This window comes from Erpetoichthys calabaricus, chromosome 5 (genome assembly GCF_900747795.2).
Source record: "Erpetoichthys calabaricus chromosome 5, fErpCal1.3, whole genome shotgun sequence".
NCBI lineage: Eukaryota > Metazoa > Chordata > Cladistia > Polypteriformes > Polypteridae > Erpetoichthys > Erpetoichthys calabaricus.
Window position 1 is genome coordinate 27,982,957 of NC_041398.2, and position 17,657 is coordinate 28,000,613.

A 17,657-nucleotide genomic window follows, 5' to 3' on the forward strand; every position below is an offset into this window, starting at 1 on the left:
GGCTGTGGTCTAGTGGTTGTGGGGTTCTCAATGCACTTTCTTTGATAAATTTGAGTTAATAATGCTTTGGTACATTAAACCAATCAGAGTTTAACTAGAAGTTTCATCTCTTCCCTCAATTAAAATCTTTAGAAACAAGGAACTATCTCACTGTTTCTAGTGGCAGAGCCCAAGAAATTATTTCTTGCAGACTGTGACAGCATAATAGTGAAAGGGAAAAAAAGCAAAGAGTATCTACTATATAATAAAACACTAAGGTCTGTGTATCCAATCCCTCAGAGCAACCTGATTCATAAGTTTGGCTTTGGTGCTGCAACAAAAGACGGTTAGTGCAAGACTCATGCTGCGATAGTTCAAAGATGGCAAGTATAAAACCAGATAGGAGGTGAGAAAGGTGCTTTGCAATTAGAGCATGAGAGTCCAGCTTTACAGGAGCACACTTGAAACTAATGAAATAGCAACAATTCAAAGAGAAAAAAATCTTAAAAGTGTGCATCTGGAAAAACAAACATGGGGGTTGGCGAGCGAAGCCCCCTAGTAATATATAAAGTTAAGTTTGTGTGCCCAGTATCCAGATCCACACCGTTGAACCTGTCAACACTAATTTTTAGAATATATTTTCCATTTGTACAATGGAACACTTGATGCCAAAAGCCCAGGCTGCAATAGGTACCCCTGCTTGTGTTTACCCAGTATACAAATCCACACCATTTATTTCGCAGTACCTTCAGAAAGTATTCAGACCCTATAATTTTTGCTCATGTTTTCTACGTTGTAGCTTTATACTAATATCATTTTAAGTTCTTTTTTTTTCCCCCTCGTCCATCCTGGAGTCTTCATAGGTTTAACATGACATGCTTCAGACACTTGGGTTTGGGTTTATTTCTGCCATTCTTTTCTGTACAGCCCCTCCAAGTTCTTGCAGGTGAGATGGGGTCCCTTGGCAGACAGCTATTTTCAGGTACAGTATCTCCAGAGCTGTTCGATTGGTGGTACAAATCAAAGACATTCACAGAGTTGTCCTTAAGTCACTCCCATGTTTTGTCTTGGTGCTGTGTCCTTTTGAATGGTGAACCTTTGCTTCATTGTGATGTAAAAGTGCTCTGAACCAGTTTTTCCATTAAGGATGTCTCTGTACTTTGCTTCTTTTAGATTTCCCTCAATCCTGTCTAGGCTTCCAGTACCTGCCACTAAAAAAAACAATCCCACATCTCAAAGATGCCAACACCATGCTTCACTGCTGAAATGGTGTTGCACATGTGTTGAGCAATGCACACATGACTCTTAAAACTGAGGGCAGACAGTTCAGTGTTGGTTTCATTAGACCTGAGAATCTCATTTAGATGGAAGTCTCAATGAGGAAAGGCTTCCTCCTGGCCTCTCCATAATAAAACACAGATCACTGGAGTGTTGCAGTGATGGTTGTCTTAGATGTTTCTCTGATCTGCATATCTGGATCTGGATCTCAGCCCAGAGATACCATAAAAGTCTTAGGCATTGGGTAAGGGAGGTGACTTTCTCCTACAATTACTCATTTTGACTGGGCATCCATCTCTAAGAAAAAATGTGGTTGCTCTAAACCACAGGTGTTGAACTCCGGTCCAGGATTGCCGCAGTGGATGCAGGTTTTTATTCTATCCTTCTTCATTTGTGACATGTTTTTGCTGCTAATTAACTTCTTTTGCCTTAGTTTTAATTAAGTTGACTCAGACCCCTTAGTAGTCTTTTTCCTTAATTAGCAGCCAAACAATGAGACACAAAACAAGCCGCCACATGACCAGCTCACCTGTGCTCAGCACATATCTGAAAATAATGAAAGGTGAAGCTCTCAGTAAGGTTGATCTCTGAGGTCACCAAAACATTTTGATGATGTTCTTAGAAAAAACAGAAAATCAACAGTTTTAGAAATGTCTGCCGTGGCAGAATGAGAGCAGCAACAAGCTGTGGAATTAAATAACGAGTTTAATTAACAGCAAGAATCAGCTTTTCATTAAGAGATTGGTTGGAGTGAAAATTAGTTGGAGTTTCAAATCCCAATTTAGCTGGTCATCTGTCAGCTTGTTTCATATCTCATTTCTGTTTGGCTCTCATTTAATGAAGAAAGGAATAAATTCAGAGGACTGACACCTTAAAAACAGGGCAATTAAAATGGAGGGAAAATGAGTTAATTAGCAATGAAAACTGGTCAGTGATCAGGAAAAGGGTTAGAATGAAAACCTGTAGCCACTGCGGCCCTCCAGGCCTGGAGTTCGACACCCCTGCCTAAGGCTCTGGATAGGCCTCTCAATGACATTCACAGAGTTGTCCCTAAGTGACTCCTTTGTTGTTTTTGCTTTGTGCCTAAAGTCATTGACTTGTTGAAAAATGACCGTTTGCCTTAGTTTGAAACCCATAAGGGGGATAAAACCTGATGAGCCACAGCATGATGTTATGGAAAAGAATAGTGGAAGCTAGGTTGAGAAGGGAGTTGATGATTATCGAACAGAAGTATGGTTTCGTGCCAGAAAAGAACACCACAGATGTGATGTTTGCTCTGAGGGTGTTGATGGAGAAGTAGAGAGAAGGCCAGAAGGAGTTGCATTGTGTCTTTGTGGACCTGGAGAAAGCATATGACAGGGTGCCTCGAGAGGAGTTATGGTATTATATGAGGAAGTCGGGAGTAGCAGAGTAGGTAAGAGTTGTACAGGATATGTACGAGGGAAGTATGACAGTGGTGAGGTCTGTGTTAGGAGTGACGGAAGCATTCAAAGTGGAGGTGAGATTACACCAGGGACTGGCTCTAAGCCCTTTCTTATTTGCAATAGTGATAGACAGGTTAACAGATGAGATTAAACAGGAGTCCCTGTGGATTATGATGTTTTCTGATGACATTGTGATCTGTAGTGAGAGTAGGGAGCAGGTTGAGGAGAACCTGGAGAAGTGGAGGTATGTTCTAGAGAGCAGAGGAATGAAGGTCAGTAGGAACAAGGCAGAATACATGTGTGTAAATGAGAGTGAGGTCAGTGGAATGATGAGAATGCAGGGAGTAGAGTTGGCAAAGGTCGGTGATTTTAAATACTAAATACAGTACTTAGGATGAACAGTACAGGTTAACGGGGATTGTGGAATAGAGGTGGAAAAGAGAGTGCAGGCAGGGTGAAGTAGGTGGAGAAGACTGTCAGGAGTAATTTGTGACAAACAGGTATCGGCAAGAGTGAAAGGGAAGGTCTACAGGATGGTAGTGAGACCAGTTATGTTGTATGGGTTGGAGATGGTGGCACTGACCAGAAAGCAGGAGACAGAGTTGGAGGTGGCAGAGTTAAAGATGTTAAGATTTGCATTGGGTGTGATGAGGATGGACAGGATTAGAAATGAGGACATTAGAGGGTCAGCTCAAGTTGGATGGTTGGGAGACAAAGTCAGAGAGGCGAGATTGTGTTGGTTTGGACATGTGCAGAGGAGCGATGCTGGGTATATTGAAAGAAGGGTTCTAAGGATAGAGCTGCCAGGTAAGGAGAACAGAGGAAGGCCTAAGAGAAGGTTTATGGATGTGGTGAGATAGGTCATGCAGGTGATGGGTGTAACAGAGCAAGATGACGAGGACAGGAAGATATAGAAAAAGATGGTGTGGTGACCCCGAACAGTAGCAGGCAAAAGAAGATTAGTGTAAAGCTGCAAGGTAACAAAATATGATGAGGTCTGAATACTTTCTGAAGGCAGTCTGATCTCCTCCAGTTATTTTTTAAATGTATTTGGTATTATCACCCTGTGCAGCACCAGGTACCCCACTTATGTACAGTATAATAAAGAAAACCAAGCAGTGTAATACTACTGCTAAATATGATGATTGTTTTTATTCCATCTATCCATCGATTATCCTAACCTCTTGCTTCATCCTCCGCATGGTCATTGAGATTTTAATTAATGTTAATAAAAATAAAGTACATGGAAAAAGTCGCATTTCATAAGCAAGTTTAAACTGTATTTAATACCCAGTGACATATTGATACTATGGAACTTCATTACTGGCTGCAAAGACAAATCCAGAAAAGGTGCTGTCACATACCAACCAGGCTTGTCAAGAAAAGAGTAGACATGATGCACAACAGGGGTGTCAAACTCTGAAGGAGTAACCACAGTGGCGGCAGGTTTTCATTCTAGCCACGTTTTAAATTAATAACCAATTACAGCTGCTTAATTGAACCTTAATTACATTTGACTTGCCTAACTGATTGTCATTTAATAGGCAGCCAGACAATAAACAAATATAAAGCAAACCAACAGATGGGGTCTTAACTTGTCATGGAGGGCCCGGCATTTTCACTCCAACCAATCTCCTGTTTAGTTGTTAGTGAAATGTGCTGTTTAATTCTGAGTCTTGTTAGTACTCCCATTCTTTTATTTCCAAAACTGATTTCCTTTTTTTTCCAGAGATCACTATCCAAATGCTTTCCGGAACACAGGAGATTGATATTTCTCAGACATTATGTGAATTTCCCCTTGGGATTAATAAAGTATCTATCTATCTATCTATCTATCTATCTATCTATCTATCTATCTATCTATCTATCTATCTATCTATCTATCTATCTATCTATCTATCTATCTATATCCTCAGATATTGTATGAAAGAGAAATGGGATGTAAGTTAGCTGATCATCTGCTGACTTGCTTTGCATCTCTTTATTTGTTCAGGTGCTTTTTAAAGGGAAAAAAAATGAAACCATGAAAATGCAAGTCAAATAAAATCAAGGTAATGTTGTCTGTTCTGTTAGGAGCAATTGGCTGCTAACTTAGAAAGTGGCCAGAATTAAAACCTGTAGCCACAGTGGCTCTCCAGCATCTCAGGTAAACACCCTTGATGTAAGAAAAACGGCACTGCTTGAACAGTACATTACTTGGAGGTTATCTTATAAGGAATCACTCTGTTACTCAGATGCTTTTAAAGCACTTCATTGGAATGGAAGTGAGTGCCACAATCGGACTGCTTGGCCTGCAAACCTTGAGTACCGAGCTAATGATTGACTGTTTCCACAGCTCAGGTGATCAGTTAAAAAGCAAATGAAGAACTGGACAGAGCTGGTTGAAGCAGGACATCAAGAGCCATAAGCTTCACATCCTTCCTGGGTCTGTCTGCTCTGTTGATCTCCTTCCATTAACATTTCTGACATTTTAACTGTTCATTTTGGGTACTGAAATCATTGTTTTCCAATCCTGTTTTACAAAAAAAAAAAGAAAGAAATATTGATTTGTGCAAGAGTCTGTGGTCTTTATGTGTTAAGATGGTCACCTTGTTTATGCAATCATTTTCAGACTTTTGCAGACCTGCTTTGTATTGGTATTATTATTAAACCACATGTTGATTTTTTTTTTTGTTAATCCTTAATTTCCCCCTCCTATACTGTCATGCTTCCTCCTTGGTTTATATTTAAATTTCTTTTGTTGAATTTGAATTAATAAATTACTGTCATTTTTTGTTATTATTTGTCTAATTATGTTTTCTGGGCCAGTTTTATTTGGTCTGTTATTTGGTTTCTGTATGGGTAATCTTGCTCTCTGATTTTGCTTGAGTTTTGTGGGTGCACTACTCCCAAGAAGCAGAGCCGCCATTACCTCACCACTAAGGAACTGCCCCTGGCTTATAAAGATCAGGCTGGGAAAGCGAGTTTCTGATGTGTTTTCTCCATCTGGATTTTTGTACTGGGGCTTGGTCACTGTGGATTGCCTTTTAGCCAGAACCTTTTGTATTTTTTCTTTTTTTCCCCCAATATTAAGTGCTTTCCCATAGTAGGAACTTTGTTCTCAGGAACAAATGAATTCCTGTATGGTGTAGTCCCTGTCCACTTGTGTTGCATTTTGCCTGCACAACAGGAACTGTAACCTTTATGCAAAATAGTGACGGGAGGTTCAGATGTTGACTAGTGCTGGGAGGTATACCGTTTCATACCGAAATCCGTTTTTTGTTTTTGTTATGCTATGGATTTTTCTTATACCGTAACACCGGTTTAAATAGCCTAAACAACATTTGGAACGTGGCGCAGCGGGAAATTGTTTAAGGAGGGACCGTATTCACTGCCACGCCGCTAAACACCCATGCAATGGAGTACATGCATTAGTGGAGGTATTGAGCTATGTAAATGGACAGAGAACGTTCCGAAACTGAAGCTGTAGCAGACGATAAAGTTGAACTTGATGACACAGAAGAACTTTTACCGAAAAAAGGAGCTGCGTCTGTTGTCTGGAGATACTTTGGTCCACATCCTACCTTTTAAAACCAAACAACTATTTACTGCAAATGCTGTTGGGTTAAAGTTGTCACCGGAGGCAGCAACGCGAGCAATTTGCTGCACCACCTTAGCCGAAAACATGCTTTGGAGTACCATGAATGTATGGAACTAAGATTGGCACCCTCCACGTCCTCAGGTAAAACTGAAAAAGCTAGAGGACACTTGAGTCAGACGCCACTTGTAGACGCGTTTGCTAGAGGTACTGCCAACGACAAAACAAGCAAGTGGTAGATCGAGATAACCAACGCCATTACAATCCATATAGCTAGCGTGTCACTGGACAGAGATTGTTAACATTAACAGAAAGTGTAGTTGGTTTACAAAAAATATTTACTAATTCTTTTCTATGACGTATTCAGTGCAATACAACTTTTGACAAGCACCTCTGGATATTTTACTAAGTCTAAATGCCTCTTTGGATGGTTGAAAATATGTTGTCAAAATTATAGTTTAAGTTGTTTGCAAAATAATAAAATAAAAAGCTTCTATATTTTGACTGCAATTGTCATGCAATGTGATTCCTTCTCTTCATTAGTGCCACCCCCTTGAAAACTATCACTTTATGGGGCCATACAAATCTGTATTAATACTTGTGTGCACATTAAAATGTTTTTTTGTACAATGTACAATTCTCACGACAGTGGAATAGGTTATTCTTAGCCAGTCTACTGCAGTAATTACAGTGGAAAATGTGGTTAACATCCACTCATGCATGGGGAAAAAAATACCATAATATAGAATTTTGGTCATACCGCCTAGCATTAGTGTTGACATTATTTTGATATGCAGCACTATTGCTACAATGGGGAATGAGGTGTAGTTGTTTCTTGTGCTGTATGTTATCACAAATATTTTAGAGAATTGATTTAAAGGATTAGTCAACAGAGTTATAAAAAACACAGTAATGCTGGAACGTAACAAATGTGACTATAAGTTAACCCTTAAACTGCCACATACTTGGGGGTTAATGCACCCCTGGACGCCAAATACTTATTTGCTGCAATTGTTAAGGAAACGTCACAATTCACCAAGAAAAAGTGAATTTTAATGGAACACATTTTTTTACCTACAAAGAGCATCACAATTACTGCAACACTGATCATTTTACACACTGCCAATGAACTGTAAAAACTATAAAAAAACTACTGCAACAATCTATTATATTTACAAGGTGAACCTGATGCCATTGATGAAATTCAGTAAATTCCTGAGCCAACTGTGCTTGAACTGGCTGCACAGAAGCACGCAGAGGCCAACGCTGATGCTAGCAGGCTAGTTTAGTGCAGCGGCTGAGTCCAAGGAACAGTGATGCTGATTCGCTAGGGGGCGGCAGAGGTCATGAGCTGGCTTCTCAACAAATGTACGGTACGGACTGATCAGCTCCAGCGTGATGCACTGGGAACCAAATATAGCCAGTTGCAGTGGTTATGAATGTACGTCGCCGAATATACTCCTCTCCGGCGTGCTGGCAAATTGCACTGGGAACTGATTATAGCCAGTTCTGGTGGTTTAAGGGTTCAAAAAAAACAACATGAAGGAATGGGATGACGACTATCACTGGCTACAAGCAGGGTGTTAAACATGCAGAGGAAGGGTTTAAGAACAGAGCTAACAAACTGAACCAGTTCTTCAACAAGTTTGACTTGTCAGTCCAGCTCTCCCCTAACACTGCTAGCCTCTGTGCAAGGTGAGGACGATCCAGAATCCCACCTGCATCATGCATGACTTACAGTGACAGTAAGCCTGTGATCTCCAGCACCCGCTCCACTTCCTGGAATGTTTCTCTGATGATCAAGTGAGGAGAGAGCTGGGAAAACTCTGCATAAACAAGGCTTCAGGGCCAGATGGAATCATCCCCAGGGTGCTGAAAACATGTGCCAGCCAGCTCTGTGGGGGTCCTTCAGCACCGGTTCTCCCTTTCCTTGAATTTACAGAAGGTTCCCCAGCTGTGGAAACCATCTTGTGCAGTCCCATCTTGTGCAAAAGAAAGGGCATTCCAGTTGCTCTTACTTCATACATCATGAAGGCCTTTGAGATGCTAGTCTTAAAACAGCTGTGAGCCCTGGTCTGAAAACATCTTGATCCTCTTCAGCTTGCCCATGAGACATATATAGGTGTGGAGGATGCTCTCATCTACATGCTCCACAGAGCCTTCTCAAACTTGGACAAAGCTGGTACCACAGTCAGGATAATGTTCTTTGACTTTTCCAGTGCTTTTATCACAATTCTGGCTAATCAACCAGGGAAGAAAAGCTCAAGGGTCTGAATGTTGATGCTCCCAGAATTTCCTGGATCATGGACTACCTGACATACAGACAGCTGTTTGTGAGGCTGAGGGACTGTGTGTCAAAAATGGTGGTGTGTAATACTGGAGCACCTTGGGGAACTGTCCTTTCCCCCTTCCTCTTCACCCTCAACACAAAATATTCCAGCAAAATATCTGTGCTTGCCATCTACCAACATTTTCGCATTCATAATGGAGATGAGTCCGAGTACAGGAAAGTCGTGAAAAACTTTGGTGCAGGGAGAACAACAGCAAGACAGTAGAACTGGTGGTAGACTTCCGATGTGCCAAGAAGCTTCAGAGGCCAATCACCCTTAAGGGGTAGAACACTGAAGTGGTACAGAACTACAAGTACCTGGGAGTTAATATAAACAGCAAACTGAACTAGTCTGACAACACAGTGCACTGTACAAGAAGGTCCATAGTAGACTATACTTTCTAAGGACATTCAGGCCTTTTGATGTGTACAGCAAGCTGTTGCAAATATGCTACCAGTCCATAGCAACCAGTGTGGTATTCTATGCTGCTATCTCTAGGGGAAGCAACCTGAGCACAAAGGAAGCACAATGCTTGAACAAACCTATCAGGAAAGTCTGGACATACTGGAAGCTGTTGTGGAAAAGAGGATGAGGGCAAAACTGGATGCCATCATAAAAAAAACCCTCCATCCCCTGTAGGAGGCGCTGACTTGCAGCACTTTTAACCACAGGCTCATTCCACCCATGGGATTAATAAAGTTTATCTAATCTAATCTAAAAGAGAAGATGCCTTTTATGTCGGATTGCTTGGATTCAGAATTTTGAAGCAGAAGTAAGACCCAAGTAAAAAGTGTAACATTAGCATTATTTATTAAATGTGCATTCATTGATACTGTAATGAAATTCTGATTTAAAAGTAAATGGTACCAGTACTCGTGATCAACTAATTAGCAGAGTTTATCACCTGAGCCCTGCCCATGGTAGTTCCTTATTGAACAAAAAGTACTCTGGAATAGGAGCTAAAAATTTTTTTTAAAAAAGTACCAGAAACTACTTTCTAGGAATTACAAATGGCCTGAGTGCCTGTGGTGGGAATGTTATAGAAGTTCTGAAGTTTCTAAAATGTCCCTGGTTCCTGAAAAAAAAATCCTGTGGTGGGAAAGTGCCCATTGCCATTCTTTTTATGCAGTAAGGAGATTGTAGGTTTGCTTCCCAGGTCCTCCCTGTCTTTGAGTGGTGAGAAAAATGCCATATAAATTTAAAGAATTATTATTTATTTGAAAGTTGTTTTTACTGCCCTTTATTACACAAGCCATGGGTTAACCCTTGTGGGATATTTGAAAACTTTTTTTGGGCCTTTGACATTATTTTAGCACTTTTCAGGCCAAAGCCCCACCCCCCACACCCCAAAAAAAAGGCCTGGGTAATTGAAAGATATCCATTGAAGTAGGCAATTTGACTGCATAGGTGTGAACCTTATCTGGGCAGGCTAGTAGGAAGTCAGTCTTGCTTTTTGTCTCTGTTTTGAAAATATTGTGCCATTTCGCCATTCTTGTGTGCTGTAAATCATAATACATACATTAAATATAGCAGTGTTCATGTTGTCATTTATCATTGATCCAGCGCTTTTTCTTTAGCCACTTTTGTAGGTCAAGGAGTTAGTCCTGATAGTTTTGCATATTCAACATAGCACCAAACCCTAGATGAAATACTAATCAATCACAGTTTTTTTTAAATTGAGATTAACTTTATTTTTCTTTTAAAGCAGGTTTACAAGAGAGTAGCAGCTGTTCACTGTCTTCATTTGCTCAGGCGTCCCTTCATCTGAGACCTCAACTGAAACCAGATGAAATCATAAGAAAATCCAACTCTGGACCTGAAATGGTGAAATCAGCCTCTTTGCAATACACTTCCCTGCCCATAGAAAAGCTGACAATGTCTGATCCCATCAAAATTCAACAGGTCCAAAATGCAAAACCATTGTATATCTGCCAAGTATGTGGGAAAGGTTTTAAGCGTAAATCTAACTGCAAGGAGCACCAGAGAATTCACACTGGAGAAAAGCCGTATGGCTGTTCTCAGTGTGGCAAACGATTCACAAAGCCTTCTAATCTTCCGATACACCAGAGGATTCACACAGGTGAGAAGCCGTATTCCTGCTCTGAATGTGGCAAGCGGTTTACAGAACGACGACAACTTCAGATCCACCAGAGAATTCACACTGGGGAAAAGCCACACTGCTGTTCTGATTGTGGGAAACGCTTCTCTCAAATTGGCAATCTTCAGAGACACATAAGAATTCACACTGGTGAGAAACCCTACTGCTGTTCAGAATGTGACAAGCGGTTTGCCGAGAGGCAGCAACTTCAGCTGCATCAAAGAATTCATTCTGGAGAGAAGCCACACTGCTGTTCTGAATGCAACAAACGATTTTCACGAAAAGGCAGCCTTCAGAGACACAAGAAAAGCCACACTGGATAAAATTCTTAACACGGTACTCCACATAATAGATTTGTTCAAAATAAAGTCTTTGGCCACACTAGATAATTTAAAATTAAGACTGGCAGAATTTATCATATACAATTTAAATGTAGAATGAAGACTTTTCTGTTGTTTTTTGTGCTTTGTATAGCTGAATATGAAGGACTTTCATGCCAGTCTAGCAAGTCGTGACATTTTTTCCATCAAGTAACTCCTTGAATGTTCCCCATTGTAATATGAAGAAGAGAACTTGCAGCAAAACATTTTTTTGGAAATTAGAAGACTTCTACCATGGAATTGTGACTATTTACTATGCGACTCCCGTCTACTGTTTTTGCAAGTAAAAGAAGATCCCTTTCATGCAGAGACATCCTTGGTTAATCCAGTATCTGCATACACTTTTTCAGATGGCTTTCCTTGTAATGCCTCACTGTCTGGGTATGGCATTTTTTTCTGTGATTTTTTGAGACAGAGTAGCTATCCACTTGTTAACTTTCACAGAAAGCATTTAGGTTTGGTGTGAAATCACAGGAAAATAGATGCTTAAACATTTTTCATTTTCTGTTTGGCAGGTAGTCTGTTTTTATATATAATATATACAGAAAGTTAATTTATATATTATACAAAATGTATAAATATAGTTTATATACATACTATACAGGTGTATGGAGGGTGATCAAAAAGCCTGACCTATTCAGAGACACCAATAAAACCAAACAAGTTTTATGTTTCAGGTAATTCCAGTGAGCACCGCCACATTTGTTATCACCTTCTATCTTATAGAAAGCTTTTCTTTGCCACTCAGATAAAATGGTCTGTCGCACTATTCCAACCACTCCTCTGTAGTTGACTTGACATCTTCATCATTGGCATAGCGTGTCCCTCAGACATTGTCGGACAGGTAGTGGTAGTACTGTCACATGTAGAGAGTCCAGTGAAATTCTTACTTGCATATTAACCAACATGTAATGTGACCACTCCAAGGCATTATGACAAGAATGTGGTAAAAAACACACACAACCTTGCTTTATTTATACAAAGTGACCAATGGGGCTGCCTGATGTACCCCTTCCCTTTGTTCTTGAGCTCACATTGCCGGAGGTCTTCTGGAACCTGCCTGAGTTAAGCTCCGGTATAGTTAGCATATAGTACTTGGGCTGTCATGTGCTTAGCCTCCATGTTCATCAATATGAAAGACTGAAGTTATTGTTGAAATAGTTTTCTTCACTACATTTCTATGTGCATTGTATGCAGACCCCACACAGACAGTGGATTAGCTGGGAATTAAACCAATGTTCCTGTAGCCGTGAAGCAGCACCAACCATAGCATTATGGTGTCACTGGTAGTCAGGGAGAAACAGGGTAACTGTGGCATCTCCTCAAAGGCAAAAACAGCCTTTGCGTCCCATGTAGTGTGAGCAGGGACAATGTCATTAATCAGAAAGGGGGATTCTGGATAACTTTCTCTGTTGCTTTTCCCTAGATGGAATGCTGCAAATGCCAAAACAAATCAGCATAAAACATTGACCAGTTATGCCCTTTAAGAAGTATAATCAATGTGGACTACAGCCTCATTGTGATTAATAATTGTGGACATGATCTTACTGGTACTTGTCTGGACCATATGTTTCTTTGTTGTCGGAAAACCTCCCTCCTTCCATTGTTTCGACTGTTATTTTGGGCTGTGAGTGACAGTGATGCATACAAGTAAGTTTCTCCCACTCTGAATTAATTTTCAGGAGTTCCTCAGCACACATGGACTTCTGTAATGTTTAACTGATTTTAAGAAATGGAGATTCATCTGACTCCTACTTAATCCTGATAGTGCCTGTTCTCTCATGCATTGTTACTGTTTAATTCCTTCCATATGAGTAATGTTTTCCATAGACATCCCGTCATCTCTTAATTATGGTATATGAAGTGAATTGGTTCCGCTAAATTTTGAGCATACAGTAGAAGGCATGTCATTCTCAAGCATTAGGAATTCAATGATGGCATGATACGTGATTGTATAGTATTCAGCATCCATGTTGGCTTTATACTGAAACAAGAAAAATGCATTGTAACCCACAAATGTGTTATTCACATATTTTAGTACACAGTAGCTACTTGTTGCCACTTACATAATGAACACAGCAGAATATCTCTAGCAGGTACAGAACTTTTTGATCACACCTCATATTTCTGTTGTTACCACCGCAGGTGGGCTAACATAATTTTAGCACTGTAAGACTGCAAGGCTGGCCTGACAATGATATACTAAAATGATCTTACTAAAAAGAGCATCTTAAATGTAAAACTTTAAACCCTTTTTAAATTTATCACCTGTTGCTTTCTGTGATCCACAGGACCTACCCTGTTGAATTTAATGGAATGGAGCTAAAATCAATATGGCAGCTTATCTCTGTCTTTGTTTCCATGGAGCTAAGGCTACTAAGACAAAGCAGACTTCCTGGTTCAAATACAAATACTAAGAGCTATACAAGAAAAAAAAACATTGGGTGAAGCATGAGTTACATTGTCTTATTTATTAAAAATATTTGCCACTGATCCTTGATTTATGGTAGGTTTTTAAAATGCAGTGTCTTTAATGTTTATTAAGTTGTTTTCATTTATGTTTTCTTCAAAAAAAGCATGATTTTCATTGGGTTATGTTTAAAATTTAAAAGTGAAAACAAAATGCAGTGGTAATTGAAAGAAATGCATAGAATCAAAATGTGGCTGGAAAAGGCAAATATAAATATATATTTGTATTATATTTATAATAAATGTACTGAAGCTTAAAGGGGAAAATGTAAAAGAAGAGAAGGAGGCAAAGTGCTAATCAGGATAATAATTAAGAAAAAGAAAATGAGCCAGAGGAGCAAAGGGAATGACGAAAGGAAACAGTTATCAAGGCTCTGGGCAGCATCTGACAGGGTGGCATAATAGCTTGGAGATCTTGGAATGGAGTACCCAGTCTCTTGTTTAATTCCTTCAATTCACTGAGTGATCCTAATCAGGACTTTCAACCTTCCTGAGCTCCAGTTTAGAGAGAGGGGGGAAAAATGTGGTACCATTTATCAGTACTTGTAAAGTGCCTTGCAATGGTATGGTGTTTAACAGAAAAAGGTACACTTTGGTTAATCCTCTCACCCCCATAGAGTTGGTAATTGCCTTGTTTTGGTTCATGTTGCGCATTAATGTTAAACGTAGTAGATATGCATGTACATACCCTCATCCATTTGCTGAAAATGCTTAGCCCTGATGTGCAGGGAGAGATGCGTATAGAGTGCCTATAGAAGATATTCACCTCTTTGGACGTTTTAACATTGAATCACAGTGGATTTAGTTTGAAATTCTTAAACACTAGGGGGCCCTGCCACCTTCTTGCTTCATTCGCCAACCCTTGTGCGGGCGATACACGCTAGCCACTTCGCAGCTCTGCCAGTCGCGTACGCGGAAGCGGATGTACAATTTAAACAGATTGTTATTTTCATGGGAATTGTTACATATGCATAATAGACCTAACTATTTTACATTACAGAGAGTAATTAACCATAGTAAAAAATAGTAAAACGTAATAATTCGAAAGAAAATTATGTTTTATGTTGCGTTATACATTTTCATTCTGTTTGGCTTTGAAATTAACACACAAATTTTAAACTTACACTTTTACTGTAAAACTTAAGTAAAAATAATATTTGGAATTAACTTTTCGTCAATATCGCTTTGAATTTTGATTCCGTGTTTGGAATTACATCGTGACAACGCAACGTATAACTACCCGTGACTGAATTTAGTTTCTTTTTCTCTAATAAATAAACCGACTTTTTCGAATGTTTGTCCTAGTGATTTGTTAATTGTCGTAGCAAAAGCTATTCTAATGGGAAGCTGTAAATGTTTTAATATGAATGGCATATCAAGATATCCTTTGGTGTTTAATGTCATCCACGGAAGATGTACCACATTACCTTTTTTGTCGCCTGTTAAAATTTTACATGTCAGAATTGTTCGACCAATTTTGAATACAACTAATCTTGTCCCATTGCATAGCCCATCACTCAGACATAAATTACACAATAACATTATGATGCATCCTTCTTTCTACAGTAATTTCGGCCAGTGGAAGACTGGATGGTGTTAAGGGTTGTAGATATTTTACAGGATATTGTAAGTTGATGTTTTCATCTTCCGCACCATCACCACCTACTGTTTCATCAGAGTCTATTGATACGCATTTAATAATTTGTTGTGTAGCCAATCGACAATTTTTGAGTTCATTCGTTTGACTTTGTTTCTCAGTGCTAAGATTGCCCATGTACTCACTTCTTCTGTTGATAACCCTTCGAGATGAAATTCTACAATAAGATTTGGACATAATACGTCTTCTTTTATTGGGAACTTAAAGTGAGGAAAACGTAAAAATTTATAAGTGCGCAGGAACTGTGTCTGACAAAAGCATTCACACGAATGAGAGGTGAGAGGAACGTGGGCTTGGGCCGTGAACCGTAAATGGGTGAGAGGAGGGTAGGGACTCGTCTCGGCTCAAGACTTTCTTTTATAATAGAGACAATAAATGTCTAATGTCAAAGTGAAAACAGATCTTGGCAAAATACTCATAGACTATATCTATAAGTATTCACCCCCTTTAAGTCAGTATTTAGTACATGGGTCCTACGGTCCCAACGGTCCTGGAGGTCTGCAGTGGATGAAGGCCTTCATTCCACCCAGTTTCATATTCAGAAGCCAGACCTAACAGATAATGAACCTTAGTATTTAATTGTGCTTTCATTCTTCCAAAACAAACATATTTTTTTTTGTTCTGAGAACTTCATCCATACGTTTTGTGCTCCTTCCCTTCTCTCTGTTATTTATTTCAAAACATTAACACAGATAGTTCTTGATGCATGTTCATGGGTTTAAATGGAAGTACATTAGCTGGAGAGCTGCTGGCTTCTTTGTCACATCATTAATAACTGATGGCCGCTTTAGAAAATGGGAAACATTTAAAATGTAAATACAGTTGTTTAAAACAAAATAAGGAGTTAAGGGTTCTGACTCGCATCAAGCTAGTTAACTAAAACTAAGCCCAAACAAATAAACAGTTCTGATTAAGTAAAATGGTTAAAGTAAAAACCCGCAGCTACTGTGTACCTCCAGGACAGTAACTGAGGACCCCTGATTTAGTAGATGGCAGCCATGACAGCCTGGCCTCTGGTTGCTTACATCTCTCTCTCTCTCTGTCCCACTCTATCATCTCTCCCATTTTCCCTCTTCTTATTTGCAAAACTGCTTAAGCTCTTTTGGGTGTCATATTGATTGTGAGGGGGCAGACATTGTCAAGCCCAGCCATAAATATTCAATTGAATGGAGATCTGTGCCCATTGTAACCACCAGGAAACCACAGACACAGCAATTCCCAGCACAGTTCCAGGTTCAAATTAATGATTCTTTGTGATTAGACAGCTTCTTCACACAAGCTCCATTCAAAATAAACCAATCATGATTACTCCTTCCTCCTCCAAAACAGCAATTCCTCTGACTCAATTTAAGTGAGGCAGCGGGGTTCCTTTTTAAGCCAGACCTGGGAACTGCTTCCAGTGTCCTGTTTAGGTCATCCAGAGCATTTCTGGGTTGTGTGGAAAACGGGGTAGTCATCCCCCGGCTGGGTCTGCTGGCAACCCCCAAAGACCCCGAAATGGCTGCGTCTTTATCGTGCTTAGCGATGAGGGAGACTGCCACCCTTCATGTGGAGGAATGATCTGTTCTCCTGGCGAGCATGTTCACCTGCTTCTTCCATTATGGGCTCCTAGCCAGGCATGAAACCTTCCTTTATCCTGGCCAGGATGCCTGTACTTCTTCTCTAGCACTTGTGCCATATTTATCAAGCATCTCAGAATTGCTTCAGCAAATCCACTAAAACTCTTGACTAGGATAAAAATCTGCCCAACCTCAGCCTCAGAGGAGGACTTGAGAAAAAGTTCTGAAGCATCCTACACTTACTGCCAGTGCAGAGTAGAAGTGTATGTTTGAGAATGAATGACTTCACGACTTTACACAACCCGAGCTGCCACCTAGAACTCCTGAAAGTGTTTTGTAGTTTTCTTGGAAATCAGGATGACAGTTTGTGGTCAAGCCATAGTGTTATTATCAGAAAACTGTAAAGATGATAATGATAATAACGATAAGGTCTCTACAGTAGTGGCCAAAGGGTTTGGCAGTGACACAAATGTTGTGTTTTGCAAAATCTTTGGCTTCAGTTTTTGTGGTGGCAATTCACTTTGTTTTTATATTATTGTGCAGAGTGATCAGATGCATATTGATTCATTGTAAAGAGTTTTATTAGCATAAAAAGTTAACTATCACAAAAACCCATTTTCACTTATTTTGGCCCTGGCACAAAATGATCAGCTAAAAAAGTCCAGCAAGTGCCAGAACCGTCACCTCATGAGGTGTCTGCTACAGAATCGTGTTGCCAACAGTGCAGAGCTAGCTCAGTATTGGCAGAAGATGGGTGTGAGTGCATCTGCACACAAAGTGAGGTGAAGACTTTTGGGCAACGGCCTTGTGTCAAGAAAGGCTGCAAAGTAGCCCCTTCTTTCCAAGAACAACATCAAGGACAGACAGATGTTCTTCAGGAAGTACAAGAGTTGAACAGCACAAGAC

At 39.9% G+C, this 17,657-nt stretch overlaps 1 protein-coding gene across 1 annotated transcript in view; it reads left to right on the forward strand.

The window, feature by feature from the left end:
* The window catches only part of LOC114651574 (zinc finger protein 41-like), a 51,659-nt gene extending 37,106 nt beyond the window's left edge, over positions 1 to 14,553 (forward strand). The window contains exons 3-4 of the mRNA XM_028801395.2: positions 10,294 to 12,110; positions 12,148 to 14,553. Of these exons, the coding sequence (XP_028657228.1) occupies positions 10,294 to 11,009 (716 nt within the window). The 3' untranslated portion in view covers positions 11,010 to 12,110; positions 12,148 to 14,553. The remainder of the gene's footprint in view (positions 1 to 10,293; positions 12,111 to 12,147) is intronic.
* The last annotated feature ends 3,104 nt before the right edge of the window (positions 14,554 to 17,657 follow it).